Source organism: Orcinus orca, chromosome 7, assembly GCF_937001465.1.
Source record: "Orcinus orca chromosome 7, mOrcOrc1.1, whole genome shotgun sequence".
Taxonomy (NCBI): domain Eukaryota; kingdom Metazoa; phylum Chordata; class Mammalia; order Artiodactyla; family Delphinidae; genus Orcinus; species Orcinus orca.
The window spans coordinates 66,934,461-66,961,941 of record NC_064565.1 but is presented as its reverse complement, the minus strand read 5'-3'; the positions used below and the strand labels follow the sequence as shown (position 1 = coordinate 66,961,941).

General features: G+C 35.7%; 1 protein-coding gene across 7 annotated transcripts in view; it reads left to right on the top strand.

Moving 5' to 3' along the window:
- ZNF385B (zinc finger protein 385B) overlaps positions 1-27,481 on the top strand; it is a 312,338-nt gene that overhangs the window by 251,531 nt on the left and 33,326 nt on the right. For all 7 annotated transcript variants that reach the window (XM_012532160.3, XM_033423664.2, XM_033423663.2 and 4 more), the window contains one exon: positions 1,094-1,204. In XM_012532160.3, coding sequence (XP_012387614.2) covers positions 1,094-1,204 — 111 coding nt within the window. The remainder of the gene's footprint in view (positions 1-1,093; positions 1,205-27,481) is intronic.

The window sequence follows — 27,481 nt, the reverse complement described above, 5'->3', positions numbered from 1 at the left end:
ACTTTACTGTTCAATAATTCTGTAATCCACCCTCTTTTCTAATGTATTTAAGTTCTTCTAACTGCTGATTTTGCACTTTGTTGATTCATACGCCTCATCAGGGATAGTATTCATTTCCCCTCTCTACCAAATATCATCAACTAATCCAGTCCTAAATTCTAACCTCTGGAGATTTCCTAGACAATGGTGTCAATGGATCTGTCCTTGTTCATGTTACATCTGTTTATAAGTTATGCTTTGTTCGTCATTGTTTTTTGAACTGCCAGTTGTCTGACATTAATGCTGGAGATTATTATCTGGAGTACACAAGAGAATCACTGCTGTGTCTCTCTTTTTATAGGCTCTGCAGATAGTGTTCTTTCATTTTCCAAATACTTTCATGGCTTTGTGGCATACTTTTTCTATGGTATCACTGTATATTTCTCTGACTGTTTATGGTAAATGCAAACCAAAGAGAGAAAGTCACAGGTTGTAAGTCAAAACTTTACTTGATCAATATTTAAGCAGGGGTTGCATATTAACCAATCTGTTATAGGCATTTGAGTGACATGCATTTCCAGTAGAATGAATATCTAGAGTACATGAACAATAATAAATTATTTTAAAATAAAGGTCAACATTTTCTGTGCTGTGATAAAGCCTGTCATTTATGACTTTGCCGCAAATAAAAAACTAAGAAACTTACATACATCTGTAACAGTCGTCATTGAAATCATTTCAGACCATCTTAAGTATTATTACCTCACATAGGGAAAACATTAACAAGTTAATTTTAACCCTGATCTTTAGATCTTAAGTTTTCTTGTTCTATGATTCTTTTAAGGTTTTTCAAGGTTTCTTATATAGATACAAGATTTCTTGAAATGTTGTGATTCTCCTGTGATTTTTTTGTGTTACGATTTCAAACCAATTTTTTTGTTTCTATTTTTAATTCCTGGAAATAAGTACATTACTATCGAATGAGAGTCTTTATTATCCTTGTTTGGGAACTAAAAGTTAAAACGTTAAGGAATAATACAGTTACTTTTACTTGCGCACACTATTATCTATCCTTTGAAGTTATAAATTGACTGTTTTATCATTTGCTCTTTAGATGGATCCTGTGCAAAAAGCAGTCATTAACCACACATTTGGAGTGTCCATTCCCCCAAAGAAGAAACAAGTTATTTCTTGTAATGTCTGTCAGCTTCGCTTTAACTCGGATGTGAGTATCACCTTTTCATTGCGCTCTGTAGTCTGTCAAGCTCTAAGTCTGATTGTTCTGAATATGTACATCTCTTCATATGTACATACTCTCTAGCAGCCCCTCCAATGGATGGCCCACTTATTTCAGTGTGCTAGATTTTCAAGGGATTTGGATTCAACATTAGAAACTTGAACAACGGAGTGGCTAATGTCAAAAATCAAGGATTTCTCTATGTAATCAGTCTCACCTATACCATTTACACTTAATCCCACCAGTTATATTTACTTTTCAAAAATACTTGAATAGCAGAAAATATTTTTAAAAGTTTAAAATGCAATGAAAATATGAAAAAAATGCAATGAACGTTGAAGAAAACCATTGTTATTACTCTTGATAACAAGTGTCACGTTATATGTGTGTGTGCCAAATCATATTAAATACCTGAGAGAATAATTTATTATACAATTTATATTTTCCCAGACTATGGAAATACAGGGAAAGCTTTGTAAATTATTTTATCTGGCAAGCATAACCATCCTGTTAAGAAAAATGATAACAAGAAAAGGGTACAAATCAATATTTTACGAAAGTCGATTTTAAAATGTAGAATAAAATAACATAAAACCAAAATAAATAATATTAGAATATTTATAATACCCAATGACCAAGTAAAGCCAATGAGCAATGCAAATCTGAATCTGGCGGCTGCATATTGTATGTGATATTTCCCAAGTTACTTCACAGTAGAAATCATTTTGCCAAGAGTATATTATACGATTCATGAGTTTTGGAAATACTAAAATAATAAATATCTTTGTTTGAATATCCATTAAATGATATTTTGATAATTCTACACAGGAAGCATAATGAAAATTATAGTCATTGGAAAAGAGGAGATATGCTTTTCATGATTTATAAAAATATATTTAATGCAATTTCAACCAAAAATCCAATGACTTTTTTTGGCACCTGATAAAATCTTTCTCAAATTCCTTATTCAAGAATTAAAATGTTCCTAAATAAATTGAGAAATATGTAGTACCAATTCATTCAAAGTCTCATTATTGTTAAGATGTCATTTCTCCCCAGATTGATCTATAGACCCAGCACAACCCAGATAAAAATCCTAGAAGGCTTTTTTGTGGAAAATGCCAAGCTATTTCTTAAATATACATAGAAAAGAAAAGCCCTATAATAGCCAAAATGTTTTTTAGGAAAGAACAAAGTTTGAGAACTTATGCTTCTTGATTTTAATACTTACTGTAAAACCTATAGTAATCAAGACTGCAATACTGGTGAAAGAACAGTAGACATATTAATCAATAGAATAGAATAGACCTGCACCTATACGGTCAGTTGATCTTCAATAAACTTGCAAAGACGGTTCAATGGAGAAAGGCTAATCTTTGCAACAAATAGTGCAATTGGATATCCACTTGTAAATTTGAAAAAAGAACCTTGACTGCTACTTCACACAAAATATAAAAATTATTTCAAATAGATCATATATATATATATATATATATATATATATAACTATAAACTTAAAACTATAAAACTTCTAGAAGAAAACATAGGAGAAAATTTATGTGACCTTGAGTTAGGCAAAGGTTTTTTAAGAAACAAAAATATGATTATAAAAATGCTTATATATTAGACTTCATCAAAAGTAAAAACTACTCTTCAAATGACACTATCATACTGTTAAGAAATTGAAAAGAAAAGCTACAGACTGGGAGAAAATATTTGTAAAACACATGCCTTGTATGCAGAATATTTAAATAACTTACAACTCAATAATAAATAATAAATGGGCAAAAGATTTGAGTAAGCACTTTACCAGAGAAGAAATATGAATGACAGATAAATATGTAAAACAATGCTCAACATCATTAGCCATTAAGGAAATGCAAACCACAATCAGACACTACTATACCTATTAAAATGATGAAAATTAAATAAATTGATATTACCAAGTGGCAAGGATGAGGAGCAACTGGAATTCTCATTCATTGTTGTTGGAAATACAAAATGGTGCAGGTCCTTTAGAAAACAGTTTGGTAGCTATTTATAAGAAATTTTATAATGTTATAGATACATTTCCCATACAACCCAGCAATCCCACTTCTAGGTATTTATCCAAGAGAAATGAAAACATATGTTTATACACATGTGTCTTTTATAGTAGCTTTATTCATAATCGCCCCAAACTGAAATTGATCCTAATGTCTATCAACTGATGAATGGATAAACAAACCGTGGTATAGCCATACAATGGAATACTACTCAGCAATAAAAGAAATGATGTACCAATACACCCCACAACATGGATGAATCTCAAAGGCAGTATGCTAAATGAAATAAGTTGGACACAAAGACTATACACTGTATGGTTACACTTATAAAACTTTTGCCAAACACAATACTGTGGGGACAGAAATCAGACCCGTAATTAGCAGAGTCTGAGGGTGGGGTTGGGTCATTGATCACCAAGGGGCATGAGGGAACTTTTTTGGGTGATGTAAATATTTGAAATCTTCATTGTTGTGGTAGTTACACAACTGTTTTTGTTTTTCAAAACTCATAGAACTCAATACCTAGAATGGAATTTTACTGTATGTAAAGTATACCTCAGTAAACCTGACTAGAAAAAAATGCAATGTGATAGGAATCGTGAAATATTTTGTAAATTGAAGACTAATTAATCATAGAGACATACCTACTAGATATATTAAACTATAATATTACTACTAGATTTATGGTATAATAATTAAAGGAATTTTTTAAGAAAAAACAGAATAATAAATACTGAAATAGATCCAAGTATATTTAAAAATTTTGCCCACTTATTATCCAAATTTATACAGTCACATAGGGAAATTAACGTCTCTGTAACTTTACAAATATAAAATGAAAATGCTCGCTGCTTAACTGGCCACTTACAAAATGAATACCCACCAGAAGACATGCTCCATATTTGGTTCTAGCATTCCCACGGCAGCAATACCTGATGCTGAAAACATCTCATAATACAATGCAAAGAGATCGCAAAGTGAAATGGCAAAAATCTTGCAAAAGATGCAGACTTTCATGAAGTCTATGAATGTCATGTTAGAGAAGAGCTTAATACAAAGCCACTGACAAATAAGGATCTGCCTGTTAGAGTTAAGAGAAAAGTAACAAGGTTTATGATAGACAGGCTCTGCAAAGCAAAATGTTTTGACCATCAAGTGAATAATAAGGACTTTGAGGCAATTATGAATCCCTTGAATTAAAAAAACATATATTGGGGCTTCCCTGGTGGCGCAGTGGTCGAGAGTCCGCCTGCCGATGCGGGGGACACGGCTTCGTGCCCCCGTCCGGGAGGATCCCACATGCCGTGGAGCGGCTGGGCCCGTGAGCCATGGCCACTGAGCCTGCGCGTCCGGAGCCTGTGCTCCGCAACAGGAGAGGCCGCAGCAGTGAGAGGCCCGCGTACCGAAAAAAAATAAAAAAACCTATATTTACGTGGTCCAAAAAGCAAATTAATTTTAAAAGGTACATTGAAAAATCTTGTTCCATCCTATTCCCCATCCTCCCACCCTCCATGCCTTTCCCTGTCTATCTTGTAACCACTTTAATATTTCTTGCCTATCTTTCCTGGGTTTGTTTATGTAGATTGAGATTGAATATGTACTCAATCTCCTCCCTTTTCTACATACAAGGTAGCATACTATTCACACTTTTTTTTGCCCTGCACTGTTTTTACATAACAATATATCCTAGAGAATTTTCCCTATCAGAACATAGCAAGCTCCCTCACTGTTTTTTTATAGATGTGGTAGGCAAAGATGTTCACATCCTAATCTCTGGACTCTTTTACTATATTACCTTGTATGGCAAAGGGGAATTAAGGTAGTAAATGCAATTAAGGGCACTAATCAGCTGACCTTAAAATAGATTATCTGGGATTTTCCTGCAGGCCCAAAGGCCCTTAAAAATAGAAGAGGGAGGCAAAAGAGGAAGTTAGAGTGATATGATATAAGAACAACTAGACTGGTCATTGTTGGTTTGAAGGTGTAAGAAGGGGCCACATGGCAAGGAATGTGGAAAGCTTCTAGAAGTTGAAAAGTCAAGGAAATTGATTTTCCCCTAGAGCCTCCAAAATAGAATGCAGTCCTGCTGACACCTTGGTTTCAGTCCAATGAAACCCATGTTGGACTTCCGAATTCCAGAACTGTAAGATAATAAATGTGTGTTGTTTTTAAGCCACTGAGTTTATGGTAATTTGCTAGTACAGCAATAGAAAACTAATACAGTAGTCTATGTGTAGATGTCCCATAGTTTACTTAACTAGTCCCTTATTGGTGGACACTTAGGTTGTTTCTTATCTTTGGAGTTAACATAGATTCTCATAGCCAATGGATACAGATATAGGACATAAATTTGAGCCTCTTGACTCTAAATCCACAACTCTCCAATGATACTATGTTGCCTTACAACTTTACTCATTTTCTTAGCATTTATTGTGCTCCTATTTTATGCCAAGCCCTATACATACTAGACTCCAGAGTCTAGCAGCAACTTTTACTAGTAAACAGTGTGAATGAAAGCACGCAAGGATTAACCTTATTAGATCCTCTCAGAACGTATTCCAGGTCTTCTGCTCTGTATTTCATTACTCCATACATAGAAAGGCTGCACAGTGTAAAACACTGGATTAAGAGTCCTTGAATGTGATTTGAATCCTAATTTTGAACTTTGATAAACCACTTCACTACTGTGGGCCTCAGTTTCCTCTTCTGTAATGTAACCTAAAATGGACTACATGATCTTTGGGAGGACCATACCAGCTCTATGACTGAAAATCATTTCCATGGTATTTCTTTAGAAGGACAGGATATAAACACTTCCATCTTACAGGTGGAATAAGTAAGACTCAGAAAGAATGACTACGAGTTTTATTTTTTATTTTTGTCAGTCTTCTGGGGAGAGGTGTGCCAGTCTTCTTTCTACACCCCAGAATTGCTCTAGGAGCAGATTCACCTTTGAATTGAGCTTTATTCGATGTCACTGATTTTCTTTGTGTTTACTAACAGGGGCATGGACAGATGTACACACATGAGCACGTGACCACTGGCTTCCTTGTCACCACTCAAAAGCTATGTTGATAATGGAGAAAGAAATTAAATTTCTGAGTCATGCTTAGACTCTGGGCAGTAAAGCCACAAAGTCTGGATGGCAGATCCACAAGTGTGACATGTACATGTTCTCAGTGTTTAGTAATGGTGCTGTAATCTGCATAACTGAGCTCTGAAACTGAGCATTCTTTATTTGGGGGAGAGTTTATTATTTTATAATTACCCTATTTTACGTTTTAATGTAAGAATTAAGAAGATGCTCATCCTTATTTTCTTTAATAACATTTCTAAATCAGCCTGAGACTGAATTGGCTTCACTCTTCAGTGTAGAAAATATGTTTATTGAAAAATCTGGGAGGCAGATTTGCTCAGTAAACAGACTACATTCTGACATTCTCCATTACCCATATAAACTGTACCAGGGCAGACTTCATGCATTAAAATTCAATGTGACCTAGTTTAAGTGTCCAGTAGCCCCCTTTGTCCAGCTTTTATCATCTCAGTAGAACTCCACTGTGGGAAAGCAAAAGGCTACAGCTTTATTTACACGATACAGCGTTATGCAAATGAGCAAGCATTAATCACAAACATTTCCCAAGTGAATCTTTGCAAATTGACGCCATTAACTTTGCCAGGGGCCAAGCATTGCAGTCCAGGAATAATGTGTCTTTCCAACTGAGCCCCAGACATTTGCACAAATGTGTGCAGCACCCGTGTCCCTAGTTTCTTCTTGGCAACCTTTTTTTTTCTAACATGGTTTAAGCTGAGCACTGAATGAAATTATCCTGGGCCTGAATGCTCCCTTCTTCTCCAGTGAACGAGTGCACTGCAACTCTAGTATGGCTATAAATTGTTAAGCTTAAATCCGAATCTTTCCCTTTAGCTGGGAAATAATATGTTTCTAGAGTTAAGCCTTGCCAGAGAAATAGGTCTTCTATACTGTTTCATAGTTAGTTTTAAAGAAGACTCTCAAGATTATTGGACTTTCGGTTTTCATACGAAAAGACTAGAAACTAGAACTTTTAACACAAGCTTTTAAAATATTTTTGAGGCTGATGTTTCTCTTTTTGGCTAGGTTGAAAGTTGGCAGATCCCAAATAATTTCTAATTTTTGTATTAATCTCAATTTCTTAGAGAACAGTGGCAGAAGGATAAAGGAAACTGATCCTTAAACAGATTTTTACACAAAATCAGGGCAAGTTAGTACTCTTAAATGTTTAAAAATAGAGATGATCTTCTTTTATTGTTGCTCTCTCAGAACAGAGTTAATCATAAATACCTTTCACATATGACTGGATCCTTTATGCGTCATGGGCAAATCGAAATGAGAGCATAATGATCTTTTTAATGAAGTTTTATATACTCTAATTCAGGAACTGACCCTGAAATTTTGATACTCAGCATTAATAACACAATTGATTCAGCATGAGATGCAGGGTCCCTAATCGCTGACCCCTAATTTGGAGCTAACTCTTGATTTTTTGAATTTACACTATTACTTTTTGAATAGCATTATAAATCAAATCATTTATAGTTCAGTTTTTTTTAAATTTTACTTTGTGGTTCCTCTAAGTTTTTAATTTTGTTATGTTGTTTTTGTGTTTCTTTTGGGTTTTGGTCATCCAATATCTCTATCTCTCATTTTAGACCACTGTTCTTTTTGCTGTGTTCTATTGCCTCATGTCTCAAGACATAAGGAGATGACCTCATGCCATTTCATTGATTTACGTAAGACTTATTAAGTACAAATGGACAGGAAATTAAGGATTTGCTTAGAAGTTAAAATGACAGGGCGACCAGTTATTTGTGTGAACATTTCTGTAGGTGACCTGACTCTCCTATTCTTTCCTGTAAATCTCTCTGAGATTTCAGAAAGTGTAGTCAGGCAACAATCACCCTCAATTCCCATATGACTGCAATTAGTGTGTAATTGATACACCCGCAATGCTACTTCCTTCTGCATTTGGCATCTTTGTCATCTTAGCAGTTTTCATCTGGAGAAGGTTATTTCATATGCTCTCCTGGACCTTTCTGCCCATATCTCTTTTTGTGTAGTTTTAATCTTATGCCCACTTCCTGATTTCCTTAGCAGTTTACATAATACAGTACAAATTCTCTGTCTTGCATAAACAAACTGTCTCCACCCGCCATCTGCCACTTAAGAGGCGTTAGTGTTGTTTCTGCTGGAGCCCTGGCATTCTCTGTCATCCAGCAGGGATCTCAGCAGTCATGAGGTTAGGGAGAAAGCCACAAGTTTGGGTCCCACATAAATGCCCTTTCCGTGGGCTCTGGGCTGACCCTCCGTATCCTTTGGCCCCCAGGCCTAACTGCACCTCTCCTCCAGCTGCCATGAGGCAGCAAGTCCCTACAGCAGCTGCGGTTCCTTCCCTGGAAGGTCAAAGCAGCAGGGAAGTAGGAACCCCTTAGACGCCTTCTTGGAAGATCTGTCTTGCAGCAAAAGCGGAAGAGGCACTCAGCTGCAAGGTACCTGCTTGCGTTTTCTGAAGGATCAAGCTTTTTGTTTATCACCCCATCACACTCTTCTAGGGGACTCTGCATTTTGCTATTGGCTGCCTAGCTCTAGTTTTAACTCTAGAAATTCTGTTCACCAGTTATCAGTGTTTTTCTTTCCCTATCAAAACGTGTTCTCTTCTACTAAGCCATCATGTTCTTCCTTCCTGTGTTCTCTATCTTCTCTTCCCTTCTCCCTCTCCTCTAGCTCTTCTGTTTTCCCCCTCTTCCTCTTTCTCGGGCACAAAAGTACAACAAATACACTATTTTTCCTTTCTCTCATGGACATAGTGTCTTTATTAAGCTTTTTTAGGTTAATAACTGGATTCATTGCTTTGAATTCTGAGGCACTTTTCCCTTGAAAAGCCCCTAGAAGGTAATTTTTTTAAAAAAGTATATTGAACATAGTATTTGAAACTCTAACCAACATAATGTTTACAAAAATTTATACTTTATTTCCTGAATTTTCAGACATCACCTTTGATAACTGACATGTCAAGAAAAACCTTGAACAGTCATCTTCTAATATTTGGCCTTCCTTACATCACCACTCTCAGATGTGTCCAACAAATATCTACACATGTGAGGTCTTCAGATCAACTTAACTCTTCCCTCCTCTCACATATACATATACAATCACTGCCTGCTACCCATGCACACCTACTGTATTTCTCTTGAAACCCTTGAGGTAGATAGCAGCTCCTTTAGTCTATTAATTTATACTATATTTATATTTATATAGTTGTATATAAATTGTGTACACACAGTTACATATAAGTATATATGTATAATTTGTTGGGTTTTTAAGAATTGATGCTGATAAAATGTGAGACGCAGAGTTTTAAGAATACTGGTACCTAGCCTGCTAAGTTTCACCTATGCTAATATTGGCCTCTCATTCAGAAATGAAATAAGCCATGGAAATTGGTCCTCACTAAAAAGTGAGTTTATGATGAAGGGATTTGGAGAAAGTTATACTCAAACTGAATTCTGCAGCTGATCATTAAATAAAGAAATACCACTGCGATAATACTCTCATTGCTGGGTTGGGAAGTGAAAGCTAGCTGTAAAGTTTACATCTGCTGCTAAGCAGTACAAATTATTAGATAAATGAATAATTTTGTGAGTTTGAAAAACCAACTGATTCTGTTAAGAAAAAAGGTACTGATGATACAAAGAATCGATAGCATTAAATGGAAATCTAGAAAATGATAGTCTGCTTTTGTCAAACATTTTACATTTTTCCCATAAATAAGACTATTTGTATTGATTATTAGGTATGGAGGGTAGTGAAGCAGATAGCAGGTAATTAAAAGCATAAATCTCAGGAGCTTGGGAAGGTAATTCTCTGCTTTGCAGGCAGAGCTGACAAAATGATGAACATTTTCTGCTTCAACATGACAGAAATATAGTGTGGTTACAGGGAAAAGGAACATACCGAGCTAAAAGTTGGCTTCAATAGCTGCTGTTTAAGAAAGCTCTTTAAAAAATTTAGTCTGCCTTTTTGAAGTATATAGTAGTTCCTTATTAAATTTTTTTAAAAATTGCCTTAAATTAGCACTATAACATTACCAGAATGTCACAGTCTTTCTCAGAACTACCTTATTTTAAGTAGGTATTTGATAATTTAGGACTAATTTTAAATTCATCACTGAAAGAAAGTGAAGATTAGGATAAAAGTGAAGTTTTTAAAAAGTGAGCATTATTACTTATAAAGACTCTTCAGATCCTATATTTAACTAATGGGGAAGTTATGCAACACATAATTCAATCATTTGGGGCTTTTCTTAAAACACATAGATGCCTCACATGACATATTACTTTAGCTATTTATATGTGTTTAATAATATTCAAAGTTAGGATGACCCGCCTAATGTGATGTGAAGAACAGTAAATGTGAATGCAAAACCCACCCTCCCGTATCAGAATATGTTCTCAACAGAAAACCATTAAGCATCTATTGATCAGTACTGCAAGCTTTGGTACATTTCCATTAAATATTGGTTTGCTGATCAAATATTAGTAACACCTTTTTAAAAATATTATGGGTGGTCTTTTTTTCCTGTGTAAAATTCCTGTGTTAGTAACTCTTTTAGACAAAATTAAAAGATTCCTGAAAGGATTTTCAGGTCATTTTGTTGTGATTTTTGTCATCTTCCCACTTTGGGGTTGGGGAGGACTGTTGAAGTCTTGTGTATTTTTCCTTTTTGTTTGGTATGGATTTCTCTAGTTAAGACTGGGTGTGGAATCCTTAACAATAAGATCATGTTTCACTCAATTCTTGTGGTTTGGATTCTTCAGCTAAAAATTTATGCAACATACAATTAGAAATCAGGTAAAATTTCTAGGCTGGACACCTGTAGGTGTCCTGAACGATTAGTTCCTGGTTTAAAGTTTGTATTCAGGCTTTATTTAGTACATGTTTGGTTTCCCATAACTTGTCTTTTATTTTGTATGCTTGAGTGGGCAATTGGCTATAATTTCACAACTTTTACAACAAGAAAAAAAGTATTACTTATGTAAGACAAAAACAAAACAAAAAAGCGGGATGCAACAAGAAGTAATCGTGTCTACTCCATTGCTTTCAAGCAAGAAGCTGATTTAATACAGTTAGAACATCTTGCAAAAGAGATAACTTTTAACTACTTTCATCTCTCAGGCAGCTTTTTGAATAAAGTGACAGCATTTGCCCCGGAGGAGAGAGAACTTTAGACACGGTCGGTCAGCATAAAGATCAATTTTGGGGTTTTTTTGGGGGGGCGAGAGGGCCTGACTGGCCAAAAGGCACTTTATGAGGCGTGGCTTGTCATGGGGGAGAGGACAGCATATGAAGAAGTACTGCTTTAGCCAATTTCTAAGATTTCAAGCTGGGAAACTTTATTGGAAAAATAGTGTTGCTGATCAATGTGAATTCTTCAAGGGGAGTAAAGAAGCTGTCAACTTAGCCAGGGACAGGAAAAGAGTGTCAAAATAGTTCCTGCCTAGAAAGGAAGATTCAGGAAATATAAGACAGGTTCCTTACCCTCACAGATCTGATTATCTAGCTAGGGGGAAAAAACTAATACACTTAGAAACATTGCTCAACTGTGTGATGTGAAGAACAGTATTACTGTTATTACTTATATTAAACTGCCCTGCTGTAGGGTAATATAAATTTAGGAAAGCAGACAGCACATGGGCTAGGATTATCATCAGCAGAAAGCTAGCATTTGACAGATGCCTGTTCTTCTGCCAGGCTCTATATTAGATACTCTCCACATATATTATCTTTGTATTTGTACAGAGGTTCAAGAAAGAAGTAAAACTGTGAAAGGCTTGAGAGATGGTCAGCATTTGATGGCGAGAGAATTAAAGAATTATTAAGTGCTAGAGCTGAAACAAACAGAGCTTCTTGAGGATGTGGTCTATGGATAGGCTGCAGGGGGTCCATGAACTGCGTAAAATTATGCAAAATTTTGTCTGTCTGCATACCTGAAACCAGGATCACTTAGGAGGATGGTTGAGATGACTGAAACTTCCATTCCCTCAGAGTGAAATGTTCCACAGCTTCCTTTGGTAACATGTTCCAGGATTTAATCATTTTTAGTATTTCATCTTACCTAAATCTTTATTTAAAAAAAAAAAAAAGAAAGAAAAAAGAAACCTTGTTCTTTTTCCCCCCTCACTTTAATTCTGTCTTCTAGGGCACATGGAAAACAAACGTTGTATTCACTACTCAGGAAACAGATCTGGTGAACAGGAGCTCCCAAGAATTCTTCACTCTGTTTAGTTTCTGACTTTTGGGGGCTGAGAATATGATTCAACTTTTATTAATTTGTATTTCCTTCCGATAGAAGTGTATTTCAGCTCTTATCAGTGGCATACCTAACATTTCTGACACCAAGAGCAGATCATTTTTAACATCCCCTCTATAGGACAAAGTCATTTTCAGAAATAATTATGAAATTACATGAATAGTAAGAAAAGCCAAGAAAGAAATTCAGAGACTTTATTAAAGTCTTAATGTATTACTATACCCCTAATATTACAGTACAAAAAAGGAAAGGATTGATCCTTTTTAATTACATTAATGTATTTGTAAATGAGAAAAAATGTAAACCTACATATTATTCTATCACAGTAATGAATAATAACATTACAGTAACAAATAAGTAAATTTTAATAAAATCAAAATTATATAAAAGATACAATTTATATACCTACTAAATTGTACCACTGATATTTTCTTCTTCACTCCTTAGTTTTAAAGCAAGAATAACGTAAAAAGAAGCATAAATTTCAATTTCAAAGCTATTAACCAAAGTCAGTAAAATCCATCATGTATAAGCTAAAATTTATATTTATCAAACAAGAATAATACACCTCACAGTTGGCACTGTCTCACTCTTAAAGTTTAAACACAAATAAAAATTCTAATCAGTCATCTAAAATGAGAGAATTGAAGTATTTCAAGTTCTGTTTTGTCTTTACAGTCGCTGTGCTATCATTCTTTATTTCAAATCAACTATTGAAATGCTAGAATATGAGGGGCACAGAGTTTGCAAACTGATTGCATCTGAAATGAACTTAAACGATTCTTAACCATTAGGAACTTACTTTCAAAATGAGTAGTTGTAGCAGAGTCATTGTGAATTGGGAGTTTGATGATATAGCAAGTTCTCTATATTAACTTCCATGTAGTTAATTAAAAGATAAGTAAAAAGATATGCTAATTTCAAGTTTACATATATATTATTAAAATTCACTGTAATCACAACAATTGTTTAAAACTTAGACCAACAAATTTTTTTTCAGGGAGGAGTATTTTATTTCTAACCTTAGAATTGCCAACCTGTAATGATAATAAAAAGCAGCCCTATTTTTAGTCAGTTTTATTACCGTTTTTAAATTATCTACACATAGTGCAGCCCCTTGTTTCCTGTACTGAAGTGGACATCTCCTCCCTCCCCTTCAGTATACCACAGACGTTTGTTACTCCATTAATAGGAATTCCAGTGCTACTTTAAATACATGTTACATTTAGTATGGAGATACGTTATGCTGACTTAAACTTGTAATCACCAAATAGTTTCCTTTTTATCTTTAATAATGCCCACTGAATGTTCTCTGAAATGTAGCTTTCATTATCTCTGACCTGTGAGCTTGAGGTGACCTAGTTTTTGCTCTGGAAAGAAATAACATTCTATATCATTTGAGAGACACCTATGGAGTCCTTTTATGTGATGATTTATTTGTTCATGTCATGAATTTTGGGCTTTTTCTTATATCATTTGAGAGGAATGGGAAAGAAAAGACTCATTAAAGGGGTACTTAGGTTATTATAGTTTTGTAATTTAAATTGTGTAAGCCAACAAAATACCCTATATGCACTTTTAAACTAAAAATACCAACAATCTCTTTTTAAGATTTAATTTGTACATTTACACAGATGGTTATAAAAGGGGATATTCATTAACATCTGTAAATGTTGAAGAAATGATGGATGCCTGTATTTGTAAAATGCCAGAATAGAAATACTAAATGTGCAGATGTAGATTAAAAAATACAAAATTTGAATATCTGAAAGGCATTCTCTTCAGGCTAGTTTTCTAAAGATCTAGACATTGAATAATTGTCTTTTGCATAAGTTTCCATTTTTATAAATGCAGTAAATTCTTATTAATTTGGATGACATTAATTAGGGATTTGTGATAATTCAGGTATGGGCTGAATTGTACTTTTGTTTGGTCCAAATTCTTTCTTCAAAGATAATGCAAATGAGTGTTGCAAAGGAGGTTGAAGCATAGAGATTTAGAATACCAACAGAACCAATTTTTTCAAGCTTACGTAAGCACTTTAAGAGCAATGATTAAAATACAAGTGATAATATAATTTAAAATAATTCTTATATATTTTAACACATCACCTAAGAATTTCTGGTAACTAACAGCATTTCTTCAAAAATGTTCAACTTTTTCAACTTTTTTTTACCATTTCATTATGCCCTGTACCCAAATTAGTCCACATTGTTGAGGTTTTTCTGAAATTATAATCATTTAGTAATATCTAATACCATTCTCTTTTTTTAAAGCAAATGATTTTCTGTGACTTGGCTAGCATTTTCCCAGTAAATCTTTTGAGTCAAGTGTTTTAACTTACATGGTATCTAGGTTTTATATTTCAGGCCAAAGAAGCATTGTTTTGAGGGATGACTTATCCAATTTAGTTATCTGCACTGATCAAATTGACTGAATGATCCATAAATCACTGATTTTGTGTTCTGACCTGGGGCTATCTTGATAGACAGGTGAGTGACCCACTGTATATAAGAATTGTTTTTCCAATAGCTGAGCAATTGGTCTGTTAGGAATCTGCTCATTCCACAGAGATGGATCAAGCAGCCAGACCCCCCAAATCATACCAACTTGTGACCCCTGCTTTAGTCCACTGCTTCTCATCATAGGCAGAAGTCAGTCAGGAATTTGCAGGAAGTAGGAGGTACTTATTTGATTATGGTCACTCTTGATACCAAAATCTACACTCTCTTGGTCTCTTACCATCCTCAAAATACAGGTTTCTAACCAGTATGCACACCTCTAGTCCAGTTCTTGTTACTCGCTCCATTGTTAGCTAGCCTTCAGCCACAATGGCTTTCTTTTATTTTGATAAAGCTGCCAAGCTACTTCTCCCCCCTCCCTTTCGGTCTAGTCTCTACTCCTCCTGCAGGTCTCACGTTTTATGTCTCTTCCTCACAGGAGCTTGTCCAGACTCCCTAGTGTAAACTAGCCCCACTCCCAAGAATAAATTTTATAACACCCAATAATTTTCCTCCATGAAATGTATCACAGTTTGTAAAGATAACTTATTTATATAACTATTTACTATATGTTTCTAATGCACACACACGCATGCACGCACACACATGCACAATTGTTGGCTCAAGGACTGAATATGCTTTGTGCATTACTGTCCCCCCAGTGCCTAGCACACTTATTGATTGATTGAATACATGGTCCTAAAGAGGATTTTTTTTTTTTTTTTTTTTTTTTTTGCGGTACGCGGGCCTCTCACTGTTGTGGCCTCTCCCGTTGCGGAGCACAGGCTCCGGACGCTCAGGCTCAGCGGCCATGGCTCACGGGCCCAGCCGCTCCGCGGCATGTGGGATCTTCCTGGACCGGGGTATGAACCCGTGTCCCCTGCATCGGCAGGTGGACTCTCAACCACTGCGCCACCAGGGAAGCCCGAGGATTTTTTTTTTAACTTTAATTTATGCAACCCAAGGATTGGTTGGGAATCACTGAATCCATTCTCTACAATGAAAACTATAACTTATATGACTTTACAGGTCACCTCCCCAGACCGTTTTTCACTTCCAGATCATCCTGTCTAAGGAAATGAAGACTATCTTTTACCAGAGGGGATAAGGGAGAGAGTCTATTCTGTTTTGGATCTTCCATGGTGAAGGCTGTTTGGACCCTGGGCTTGGGACTTGCTTCGATGGTGCAGTAATTAAGAGCCTAATCTTTTAATCTTGGGTTGGAATCCAGGGTCTTCCATTTCTGGCAGTGTGGTATTAGACAGTTACTTAACTTTTCAGAGTCTCTGTAGACTTGGACTAATAATAATACCTGCCTCATATGCTTTTATGAGGATTAAATGCGATACTGTCTGTAATGTACTTAGTGCAGTGCCTGGTACACAGCAAACAATAAATGGTAACTATTTGTCACCATTTTTGTTATTGAATTCAGAGTAGTTTTTGGAACCTGACGTTGTGTTTGCAGTCTTTCTGGTTGCTGTGTTCTCGCTATTTTTCTGCATTCCTCATAATTTTCCTTGGAGTAGTAGCTATACATAGGCCCCTTATTTCCACAGACATGGCTACCATTATGCTTTCTCTGCAACATTATCAAATATTCTTCCAGGATACAAAGACCTCATATTATTTTCCAGTTATTTTATGAGGTTGTTTTGATATTACAAAAAAAAGTATTTTAGCATTTAAGATGTTGTTATACTTCAGTAAGAAGTATAGTTGTGTGTATGTATTTTTAATTATTTTTCCTTTGGAGTTTTCACTTCCCTTGACCTCTGTTTTATTACTCTGTATATCCAGCTTTTCTGATGGCCTCTTTTCTGTATCCTCTGCTGATTTCTCTTCCTCCTCTTACCTGTTGAATATAGCTGTTTCTCAAGATTCTTTCCTCAAAATGGGTTTTCTCCTCTCTATTCTTAATTCATCAAGAATCTCATCCATCCCCAGGCTTTCATCTATCATCTCATAATGTGGTTACAAAATAGATGTCTCCAGCCCCAGCCTCTTTTCTCAGCCATCACTTGTGTTTTCAATTGTTTGTTGAACCTCTCCACTGTGTATCTCATGAGCAGCCTAAATAGATAACCAAACTGAATTCTCATTTTCCTCTGCAAAATTTCCTCACCCCACCACAACTGCATTTTGGTTAATCATTTTACCATTTTCCCTGTTATTTGGGCCTGAAACTTCTAGAGGGAACTCCAATTATTTTTTCTTCCTCTACCCTTATTTTAATTCTATTGTCAAGTAATAAAAAATCTTTTTCCATTCATTTATTCATCCATGTAATCAGTATTTATCAAATGTCAAGATGTTTCAGGCAGTGTACTAAGTACCTTACAGGTACAAGCCTTAACGAATATTATTGTCTAGTCGGGGGAAGACAAACATTAATCATGTTATTATAAAATTTAATAATTTTTAAATTGTGAGAAGTGCTATAAAGAAAAGAATCCAAAAAGTTAGGAGGTGGCCTAGTCTGGGGGATCATGGAAGGCTTCTTAAGGAAGTAATGTTTGAGCTGTGTTCTGAAGGATGAATAGGAATTAACTAGGAAAAGAGAAAAGAGATAGTATTATATTTTAGGCATGTGCAAAAGGCTAGCACTGTACTTATACTCCAGCCGCACTTTCTTTCAGTTCCTCCAAGAAAAAACAAAGAGCCTGCTACCAAATGAAACTAGGGATAGGTAGGGAGTAGGACATATAAGTCTTGAATATGATGATTTTAGATTTTAAACCAAGAGCAGTGAAAAGATGTCAAGGATTTTAAGCAGAGGAATGATATGTTCAGGTTTGCATTTTTTAAATATCACTTTGGACGCCACGTGAAGAACAGATTGTAACTGAGCAGGAGGGGCCTTTGGGTGATCGCTAAAGAGCCTGTTGCAGCAGTCCAGGTGAAAGATGATGGCAGTCTGGACCAAGATGGTTGTGGTTGAGATATAAAGAATTGTCTTGATTAGAGAAATATCTAGGAGGTAAAATCTGTAGGACTTAGTGATTGAATGTGAGGGTGGAGGTAGCATGTGACAATGAGAATGATCCCTAGATTTAGCTCTTACAATAGAGGTAGAGTGGTGCTATTAGCAGAAAGGGAATGCTAGAAGGAAGACTAGGTAATTTTGGCAGCAAGGCAGAGACAAATGATACAAGGAGGTTGGTTTTGAACTTACGTTTAAGGTTCTTTGAGATATCCAAGTGGATATTATGAGTCTGGAGCTCAGGGGAGAGATCTGGACGAGAGAGGTAGAAACCAGGAAATTATCAGTATAGAGGTGGCTGGGAAAGTTGTGTGGGTGAAACTGAACGGAGAGTAGACAGGAAAGTTTGGAGTGAGAAGACAAGAAGGCTTAAAACTGCACCTTGGAATATGTCAACAATTCAGTGACAGGGCAGGGGAAGATGAGGCTGCACGTGGCTGGGAAATGTAGGTGGGGGAACATCAACCTTGGAAAGAGCCTCTGGAAAAGTGCCTTCCGGAAGAAGCGAGAGATCAGCAGGGTCACGTACCCCTGATTGGTCAAGCAAGATGAGAAATAAAAGATGTTCTTGGTTTTAGGACTTAAGGCATTGGTGTCTTAGTGATGTCTGTTTCAGTGGATTGAGGTGGACCATATTAGAGAGAGAAATTGGAGATGTGCATACAATTAATTGACCATATTAGTCTGTGAAAGGAAGCTGAAAGGGTGAAAAGCTAGGGTTGAATGTAGCTTGAGGGATGGTTTCTTTTGGGTTGGGGAGATCAGGGCTTGTTTAAACATCAATGATAAGGATTTGATTTGGAAAGGGGGAGTTGAGTATAAATGTTAAAAAAGAGAAAGAGTAATAGACACTGGGAAAGGCAAAAACGAACAGAATATCTAGAGACTTGATTAATAGGAGGAATAGCTCCTTTTCTATGAAAGCTCTGGCTTTTGGTTTATAGAGCCCCCTGAAATTTGAAATCTGTGTGTTTAAGAACCCCATTACTCTTTGACTTGCTATGGTAAGAACCTTCTAGTTACTCTACTGTCTTTTTTTTTTCCTTTTTGTAGGTCTTAGCTGGATCAGAGTGTGCTAGAACAAAAGCCCTCAATGGCTTCTCATTACCTACCTAATTAAGTATGGTATTGTTAACTGTCTTCCCACTATCTAGTATTTAAGGCCTAAATAATAAGACACTTGTCTTTCTAATCTTTTCTTCCATTCCTACTCCACACACACCCACATTTCACTCAAACTGGATTATTCACATTTCCCTAAACAAAAACTGGTTTTGCCAAATACTTCTTTCTTATAGTCCTCTCCTTATTGAGAGTGTGTATCTCGTCTTTGAAATCCTTTCCATTATTGAAGGCCCATCTCAAGGCCCTTTCTTTTCTCAAATTTTCATACAATTTTATTAAGCCCAAGGCAGGGGTGTGTGCACATTTTGTTGCCTGATTCCTAGAAATATGTTTAGGAAAACATATAACTATAATATATCCATAATGACAAATCAGGGCATGGAAACTAATTAGGATATTTTTAAATGTCTGCTTTAATTCAATTAAAGCACTTTAAAAATCATTTTTCATTGTAAAAAAGAAGAAAAATAATCATTTGAATCATCTAATGTCTATTTTTGCATCAAGGGTGACAGCACAACTTTGAAAAACAACCTATATATCCATCAATAACATACGGTTGAAATAAATTACGGTTCATTCATATAATGGAATATACACACCCATTTTAAAATTAGAAAACTTTCTAATTACTCGTTTTAAAAAATCTCTAAGATCTGTTGCTGAATAGAAAAAGCAAAATACAAAAACAACATATGTGGTATGTAGGCATTTGTCTAAAAATGGAAGAAGGGGGAAATACACACATACATATATATTTGCTTGATAGGTATGTAAATCATCTCTGGCAGGATACACAAAAAGTGACAAGAACTAGTTGCGAAGTCTGAGATGTAGACTTTTCACTACGTACGCTCTTTTGTTTTATACTTTTCAACAGTGTGATTATATTACCTGGATAAAAAATAAATATAATTTAAATTTAAAAGAAACAAAAGTAATAGCTAATTGGACAGAAATGAAATTCTGTAGAAATCATTGTTGATTCAAGTTCAAAAATTGCAGATATTCCAAATATTATAACTATTGGTTATACTAGAGTAGAAAATCATCTTTTAAAGCCTTTCTGATCCTTCAGTGGGATTTTATTTTGAACTCTCTTCAGCTCTTGCCTGGATGACTGTAACAGCCTCCTTTCCCACTTTGCCTCATTGGCAACTGTCCCACCATACACACACAGCTTGTTCTCCACACAGTAACCAGAGCCATCATTTTATAAACAAAAGTCAAACAAGGTTACTTCTCTGTTCAGAACACTGCTGGGATTTCCCATCTTCTCAGAATAAAAGTCAAAATCCTTAGAATAGCCATTTGCAGTTCCCTGGACCTTAAAGGCTCTTCTCCCAGGTATTTACCTGGTTAACTCCCTCACTTAATTCAGGTCTCAGTGCAAATGCCTCCTCAACAGAAACTTTCCTTAATACCTAACATGACACCCACCCCATCATTGTCTATCCTCCTTACTTTTCCTTATTTTTTTATAGCACCACCTAACATATTCATAAATGTATCACTTAACTACCGTAAAATATATATAAATTTGTATTTTATTGTTTGTGTCCCCATACTAGAATGTATGACCTGCATCCCACAACACTTGGAATGATGCCTGGATCGTAATAGGTATTCAATAAATATTTGTTGAATGGAAGAATGAATGGACTCCCAGCATTAAATTCCTGTTTTTAGAAGATTTTACTTACTCTATCCTATATATATAATTCAAAAACTTTTTATTGAGTCTATACCGTATAATAGGTGCTTCAGAAGACTCAAAAATGAGTAAGACAGAGTTCACATTGATCTTTTCATATATGAACAAACTTTGTTGTGACTCTAATTGGTGAGTAGAACTTTTAGAACAATACTACTTGGAATCAGAAACTGAAAGGCCACTTAGCATTCACTGATAATATTGAAATATTTTGGTATTTATGGGTGAATCAAAATTATGGGCATTTTCATATTAGTTTTTCCCCCAGACCAATTTTTTATATGTGAGGAAGGTTGACCAGACTAATCTGCAATGGAAACTTCTAGTTTAATCTGGTACTTTAATGTAAAGATAGCCTTAACATGACTCAGGTTAGCTAAGTGACTACTGAAGAGGTACAGTTTTATTATTTTCTCTTACTTATATTTGTATGTTTTGAAAGGGTATGGTATTAATCTTCACATTTACATATTTCACTTAATTTTGAATTATAAAATATCTGCTGGGTTTTAAAAAATTGGTTTAGTGCTTTAGGGTAGGAGTTTTACAAAAATCTGTTTTGTAAAAGAGATTTTCAAATGAGTAATGCTAAATAAATAATATATTAAACATATATAAAACATTACTAAAGCCATTCTTCAACTCTTTCAAAGTTACTTTGCCACTCTTGTCTACAGTAAGGATATTATATATCAAATATAAGGAGATACAATGCAAATTCTAATTTTAGATTTATTTTGTATCATTTATGTAAATTTCTTTAATATTGAAATGGAAGTAAATGTAATACCTTCTAGACTGATTAAAAATTAATGTGTAGAAGCCTGGGAGCCTAATTTAAAAGACCATCAGAAGACTTGAATTAGTTAGCTGTAGAGTCACAGCGTTAATGCAGAGACTTGAATTATATTGCATTACTTATCGCTGAGTAACAAAAAATCGCTCTTAGTAAGCACACTATGCCAATCCACTTCCCCACTGAAAGATAGCAGCACTCTCAAACACTTTAGGAACTTGGTATGTAACTGTGAAATCACTATAAACTCTTCTTTATATTTCAAGGTAGTGGAGAATTATTAACTAAAATGTCCCAGTTTAATTTGAAATTAATTTGAGAGAGGTGGATAATTTTGAATACTTTTGGGAGAATCATAAAATAAGTGACTCAAGAATATTAAGTAATTATTAACAAAGCCTTAATGTTTTATAATGTATTATAAAAATAAAAGATGACATCCATGTGTTTCATAAAAGTTCTTAAGATTTAGAAGTTCTAACACATTAGGTCCCATATGCATAATTCTTTGAGAAAATTAGATATTTTCATAACTTATAAATGTTCCCATTATTACATATTCAAGATTATGTTAGTGTACAGAAGACTAATGTTCCCATTTGAGGGTAATAACTTAGAGAATATGGTTTATCAGTACATTCTGGGTGAAGTTCATGATTTGCTCCCCTTACAGTTTGGAAGAGAGGGCATATTTTGCCAGGGTTCATTTAATTCATCTTGCCTCAGTTAAACTCTAGTGCATCTACTAGGAGTTTGCACACACCTTATCATTAAATTGACTCAGATATTGACCCTCAGCCCAGAAGACAAAGTAAATATACCTTTCAAAAGCTGTAATGTGGGCTTCCCTGGTGGCGCAGTGGTTGAGAGTCCGCTTGCCGATGCAACAGACACGGGTTCGTGCCCCAGTCCGGGAAAATCCCACGTGCCGCGGAGCGGCTGCGCCTGTGAGCCATGGCCGCTGAGCCTGCGCATTCGGAGCCTGTGCTCCGCAACGGGAGAGGCCACAACAGTAAGAGGCCCGCGTACCGCAAAAAAAAAAAAAGCCGTAATGTAAATGCAATAGAGAAGTAAGCAGTCTTATTTTCCTAGGGTAAGCATCTCAAGATACTTTTTTGCTGAATTCTTAACTAAATTGTGATGATGTTAAAGCAATTATGACATTAAATAAGACTCGTTTTATTATCCATTATCTACATTGAAAAAAATTCACATAAACCTACTTCCATTAGGTTGATGGGGGAAAAATCTTTTTCAAAATACAGTCTCTATAATTTACAGTATTCATGAATAGAATTAAAAAATTAATTTTCTGGGATGAACTTTACCTTGACACATATATATGACACATATATATGATTATTTTAAAAGGAGATAATTTTAAATTATGGCCTAATTTGAAAAAAAAAAGGAGGTAACAGGAGGAGAGAATTCAACATATGAAAGGATTTGGGGTTCAGATGACAGTTGATATAGTCAAGCTCAAATAACTGTCTCTTTTATTTCCCATTCTACTCAGCCATAAACTGGGAATATAGGGTTTTTCCAGAGGCAGAACCTTAGATTGCTGGGAATAATCTAAAATTTAATAATCCACAGTCAAATAATTGAAATATAATACTCACTGAGAAAATGAGGCAAAATTTTATTCACTTGGAACTTTACAAGAAACAATTTTATTTAAAATATTAAAACTTTTTTTTAACATCTTTATTGGAGTATAATTGCTTTACAGTGGTGTGTTAGTTTCTCCTTTATAACAAGGTGAATCAATTATGCATATACGTATATCCCCATATCTCTTCCCTCTTGCGTCTCCCTCCCTCCCACCCTCCCTATCCCACCCCTCTAGGTGGTCACAAAGCTAAAGCATTTTTTTTTAAAGCCAACTTTTGCTCTCTTCCAGGTGACTTTTAAACTCAAACTGCCATATTTTTTTTATTCATCATGTAAATTCTGTTATAGCTGTTAGGTCCATTTATAGCTTCGCCATGTTTCAACGTGTAAAGTAATTCCAATCAATCATGCACCAGAAGCATGAGCATCAAGACTCTTAGCTGACTAATAAGCTGTATTTGAAAAACTACCTTGAGGCCCATCAAAAATAGTAGCATTTTAAGAAATGACTTAATTTGCCTACATGGAAAATTTTTGATATCATGAACACATATATGTGTTAACGCTCATGTATTCACATAGGGGCATTTTAAAGCAGCAACAACCCAAGCACTCTACTTCTGTTTCATGATATTTGATAGAATCTGAATTGGGCCCAAAGAGAATCAGAGTCTAGAGTATACTTATTTTCTTCCTGGAGTCACCACTTTTCTCTTTAGTAATATAGAAAGATTTGGAGTTGATGGGTTTTATACATACATATTCCAAAGCCAGTAAATATGAAATGCCATGGCCAGAACTGTGGCCTTGAAGGAATCCAGAAGACACCATTCACATTAGACCATATATGAGTGGTGCTCCCCACGCACACAGTTGTACAGTGTGGCAACCCTGGACAGGCCATAGCAACCTGGAGTGTTTCACTTAGCTGTAAATTATAAATTAGCAAAGACATTGTGTCTTTTTGAACTGAAAATCTCCTAACGGTTATAATTTTGTCTGGACTTTGTTTTCAACAGATCCCAGTAGATGAGGATTGAACGAAGTGATATCAAAGCCAGTAGTATGTCATTACTGATATTGCAGGCCTTAACATTGCAAATATCAGCAGAAAGACTTATCTTTGGATTAAGTAAGCCTTTCTCTTGGGTGCATCTTATGTTTATGTTGTAGCTTTGTCTCTGAGAGTGTGTGATCTTATCACTGCGACAAACATATGCAAAAAGCATTTTAAGAGTTGAATGTAGCCTTATGTTAAAGCAAAGATTCAAGTAATTATTTAGCTATTACTCAGTCATCTCTAGTTTGTTTCTAGTATGTTTGGCTATGGTATTTTAAGTGCCATGCTTTTATCTCAAATGATTAAATCTTCCATATAAATAATTTAGTTGTCCTTCGACCATAGGATTATAGTTTGGAGCAGAGGATAAAATCTGTGATGTAAAAGCAACATCTTTCTTATAACTATCTATAAAAAAGATGCCTACAAGTAGAACATTTGTAGAACACTATGATATGTTTTCTGTTTTACACGGGGCAATAATGTTTGAGGTAGCATGATGCAGCAGGCTTTCCCTATTGTTCCTTTTATATGTCTGTGTTCTAGTGATACTGAAAAGCAGATGTGCCCAGGAAACACTGCATAATTCATAGGATTTCACTGCCTTGGCACATGCGGGTCCCTCTACCCGAAATGCCTCCCCCTGCACACTGACCCTTCAGCACCCTGCCCCCGAAGCAGGGCTCAGCTCTGATGTTCCTTTCCCATGAAGCTTCCTGCAATCTGCAGAAATTTACCTCTCCCCTGAGTCCCATACTTCTTTGTACCAGTTTACCTTCCATTTTATAGTTTTACTCTCTGCTATGGGTTATAGTTATTTGCATGTCCGTCTTTTCTTCCAACTACCATTCTTCTGAATAGGGGTCTTTGTTTTTAATCTTTCACAATGTCTAGCACATGGCAGGTGCTAAATAATTCTTTGTGAAATAAATAATCAGGTTTCCCCCTTGTTAGTTTAGCCTGTTTTATGGTAGTTCATTTGACATCTGTTTTATTTGGCATTTTAGTATATATATACTTTTTATCTGAAAAGTAACTGACCTATGCTCTTTCCTATCTAACACTGCTTAACACGTTGAAATCTAACGTCTCAAAAAACCAGATGCCAATAGTTTTAATGATACACTCTCTGTAATTAAGGGAACAGTTCCAATTACTTCTTAAGATGCAAAAAGATTGGGTCCATTCGTAAATAAATACTGAGAACTTTCTCCAGTGACATTACTCTATCCCAGCCACTTGCCAGTTTGGGTTTGGACTGTTCTTTCTATACAAAGTAAACACAGTTTAACATCTTGTTTCAAGATCCTATCCACCTCTCTGAAGTCCAAAATAGAAATAAGGTAAAAAACGGAAATGGGAGCTCAGTGAATTATAGAATTGCTCATTATTGCATTTTTATTTGTAAAGCAATACACTATCTCATTATTTATCTTTTTTATTTGGACCAGTAGGGTCCTGAAAGATGTAGAGGATTTTGGAAAGTGAGGGGCTTTAGTAACAAAGATGGAGATGAATGGAAGAGAAAATTCCAAAATGTCATTTCCTGTCAAAGCTATTCCTCTACGAGTGGGTGGTCAGGTAGCTACTGGAGTGACCTCTGAAAGGAAAACTTAGATACCAATGAATTCCCGTGTGGAGGTCAGTATGGTGGTTTGGGCAGCTCTCTAATTCTGGCAATTCTTGGCAAGGGGTTTCTTTGATCACTGCCAGTTTGGGGTGTATAGCAGCGCTTTGGGGAGGAAATCAGAAAGCAGACCATTAGTGCTAGACAAATAGGTGTCTGCTGACTAGTCACGGAGGTGTAAAATTATAAGTCTGTGTGGTTAACCAAGTCTCTCAGAAGTGATACGAGAACCATCATCGATTGGGCTTGATCGTGTTGCCTCGTTCCCTGGTTTTCTGGCTCTTGTCCTTGTTTCTTTCATTCCTCAATTAAGGAGATTCCCAGATAAGGAAGGCAGGTTAATCATGTTACTATTTTAACAGTGTCTCTGTTTCACTTGAAGATCTGCCCAGGATTTAGAAGCTGTTGACACCTCAGATACAGTACTGAGGACAGCATAGTGCCACTACCAAGAATACCACAGGGTAACTGGAAAGATGCCAAGCGTGAATGAGTGGTGTCTGCCACTGTCTTAATTCCAGATCTTTCCCAAACAGTAGTCAGTAGAGGCTAAGAAGCCTTGTTTTGCTTTTCTCCATGCCTCAGAACTCAAAAGGAAAGTGAATCATGGCTCTGGAGAGCTCTTTCCAGCTTGGCATCCAGTGAGTGTCACTCAGCTGGCTCTTTATCCCAAGTGCTAATTGATACTGTTAACTTTCTGCAGTGATGCCAAGAAATAGTAATGAGGAAGTGACACTCTGCTCATCTTGTGCCAGGAGGTTTTATTTAGAGAACTATACGTTTATTTAGCCAAAGCGCACTAAAGTAACATCTCACTGTTTAGTATACTTGGAAAGATGAATTATTAGGTCAACTGATATCTTGTAGAAATTGTTACATACCTAAGAAGTGGGCCTTTCTTAGCTTCTCAACAGAAGGATCAAGCCTAATGTACTCTACCGGTATATTTCCTATGAATTAAGAAGGTATTCCCTACTCATATAAACTTCTGTTAAAATAGAATCCTTCACTGAGTCATGAAAAGCAGTGTGCTTTCTTTGTGTGTAATTTTTGTGTAATGGTTTACTTCTAATAAAATTATATTGTTTACTTAGGGTGAGTATGTGTATGTCTAATGTGCGGGTACATAGTTAAATAGGAGTATACACGTAAGCGTTTCAGATCCCCATAATGGCTTCTCCACCTACATGTGTGGCCTTGGATGAGCTGTTTAGCTTCTCGTGCCCAGTTTTCTATCTGTACCTGCCTCACAGGGCACTGTGAAGCTTACATGAGAGAAACATGTATTACATTTCGAGCTGTTCTTGTCAGAGGCTCAGTAATATCAGCCATTATTATTATTTCTTCATGTTATCAATTTTTAAATTTTTATTTGTATATTTTCTTAATTTATATCTACCCAACTATATTTGCTGGATTTAACCATTCTCAGAGGGTGATAAGACTC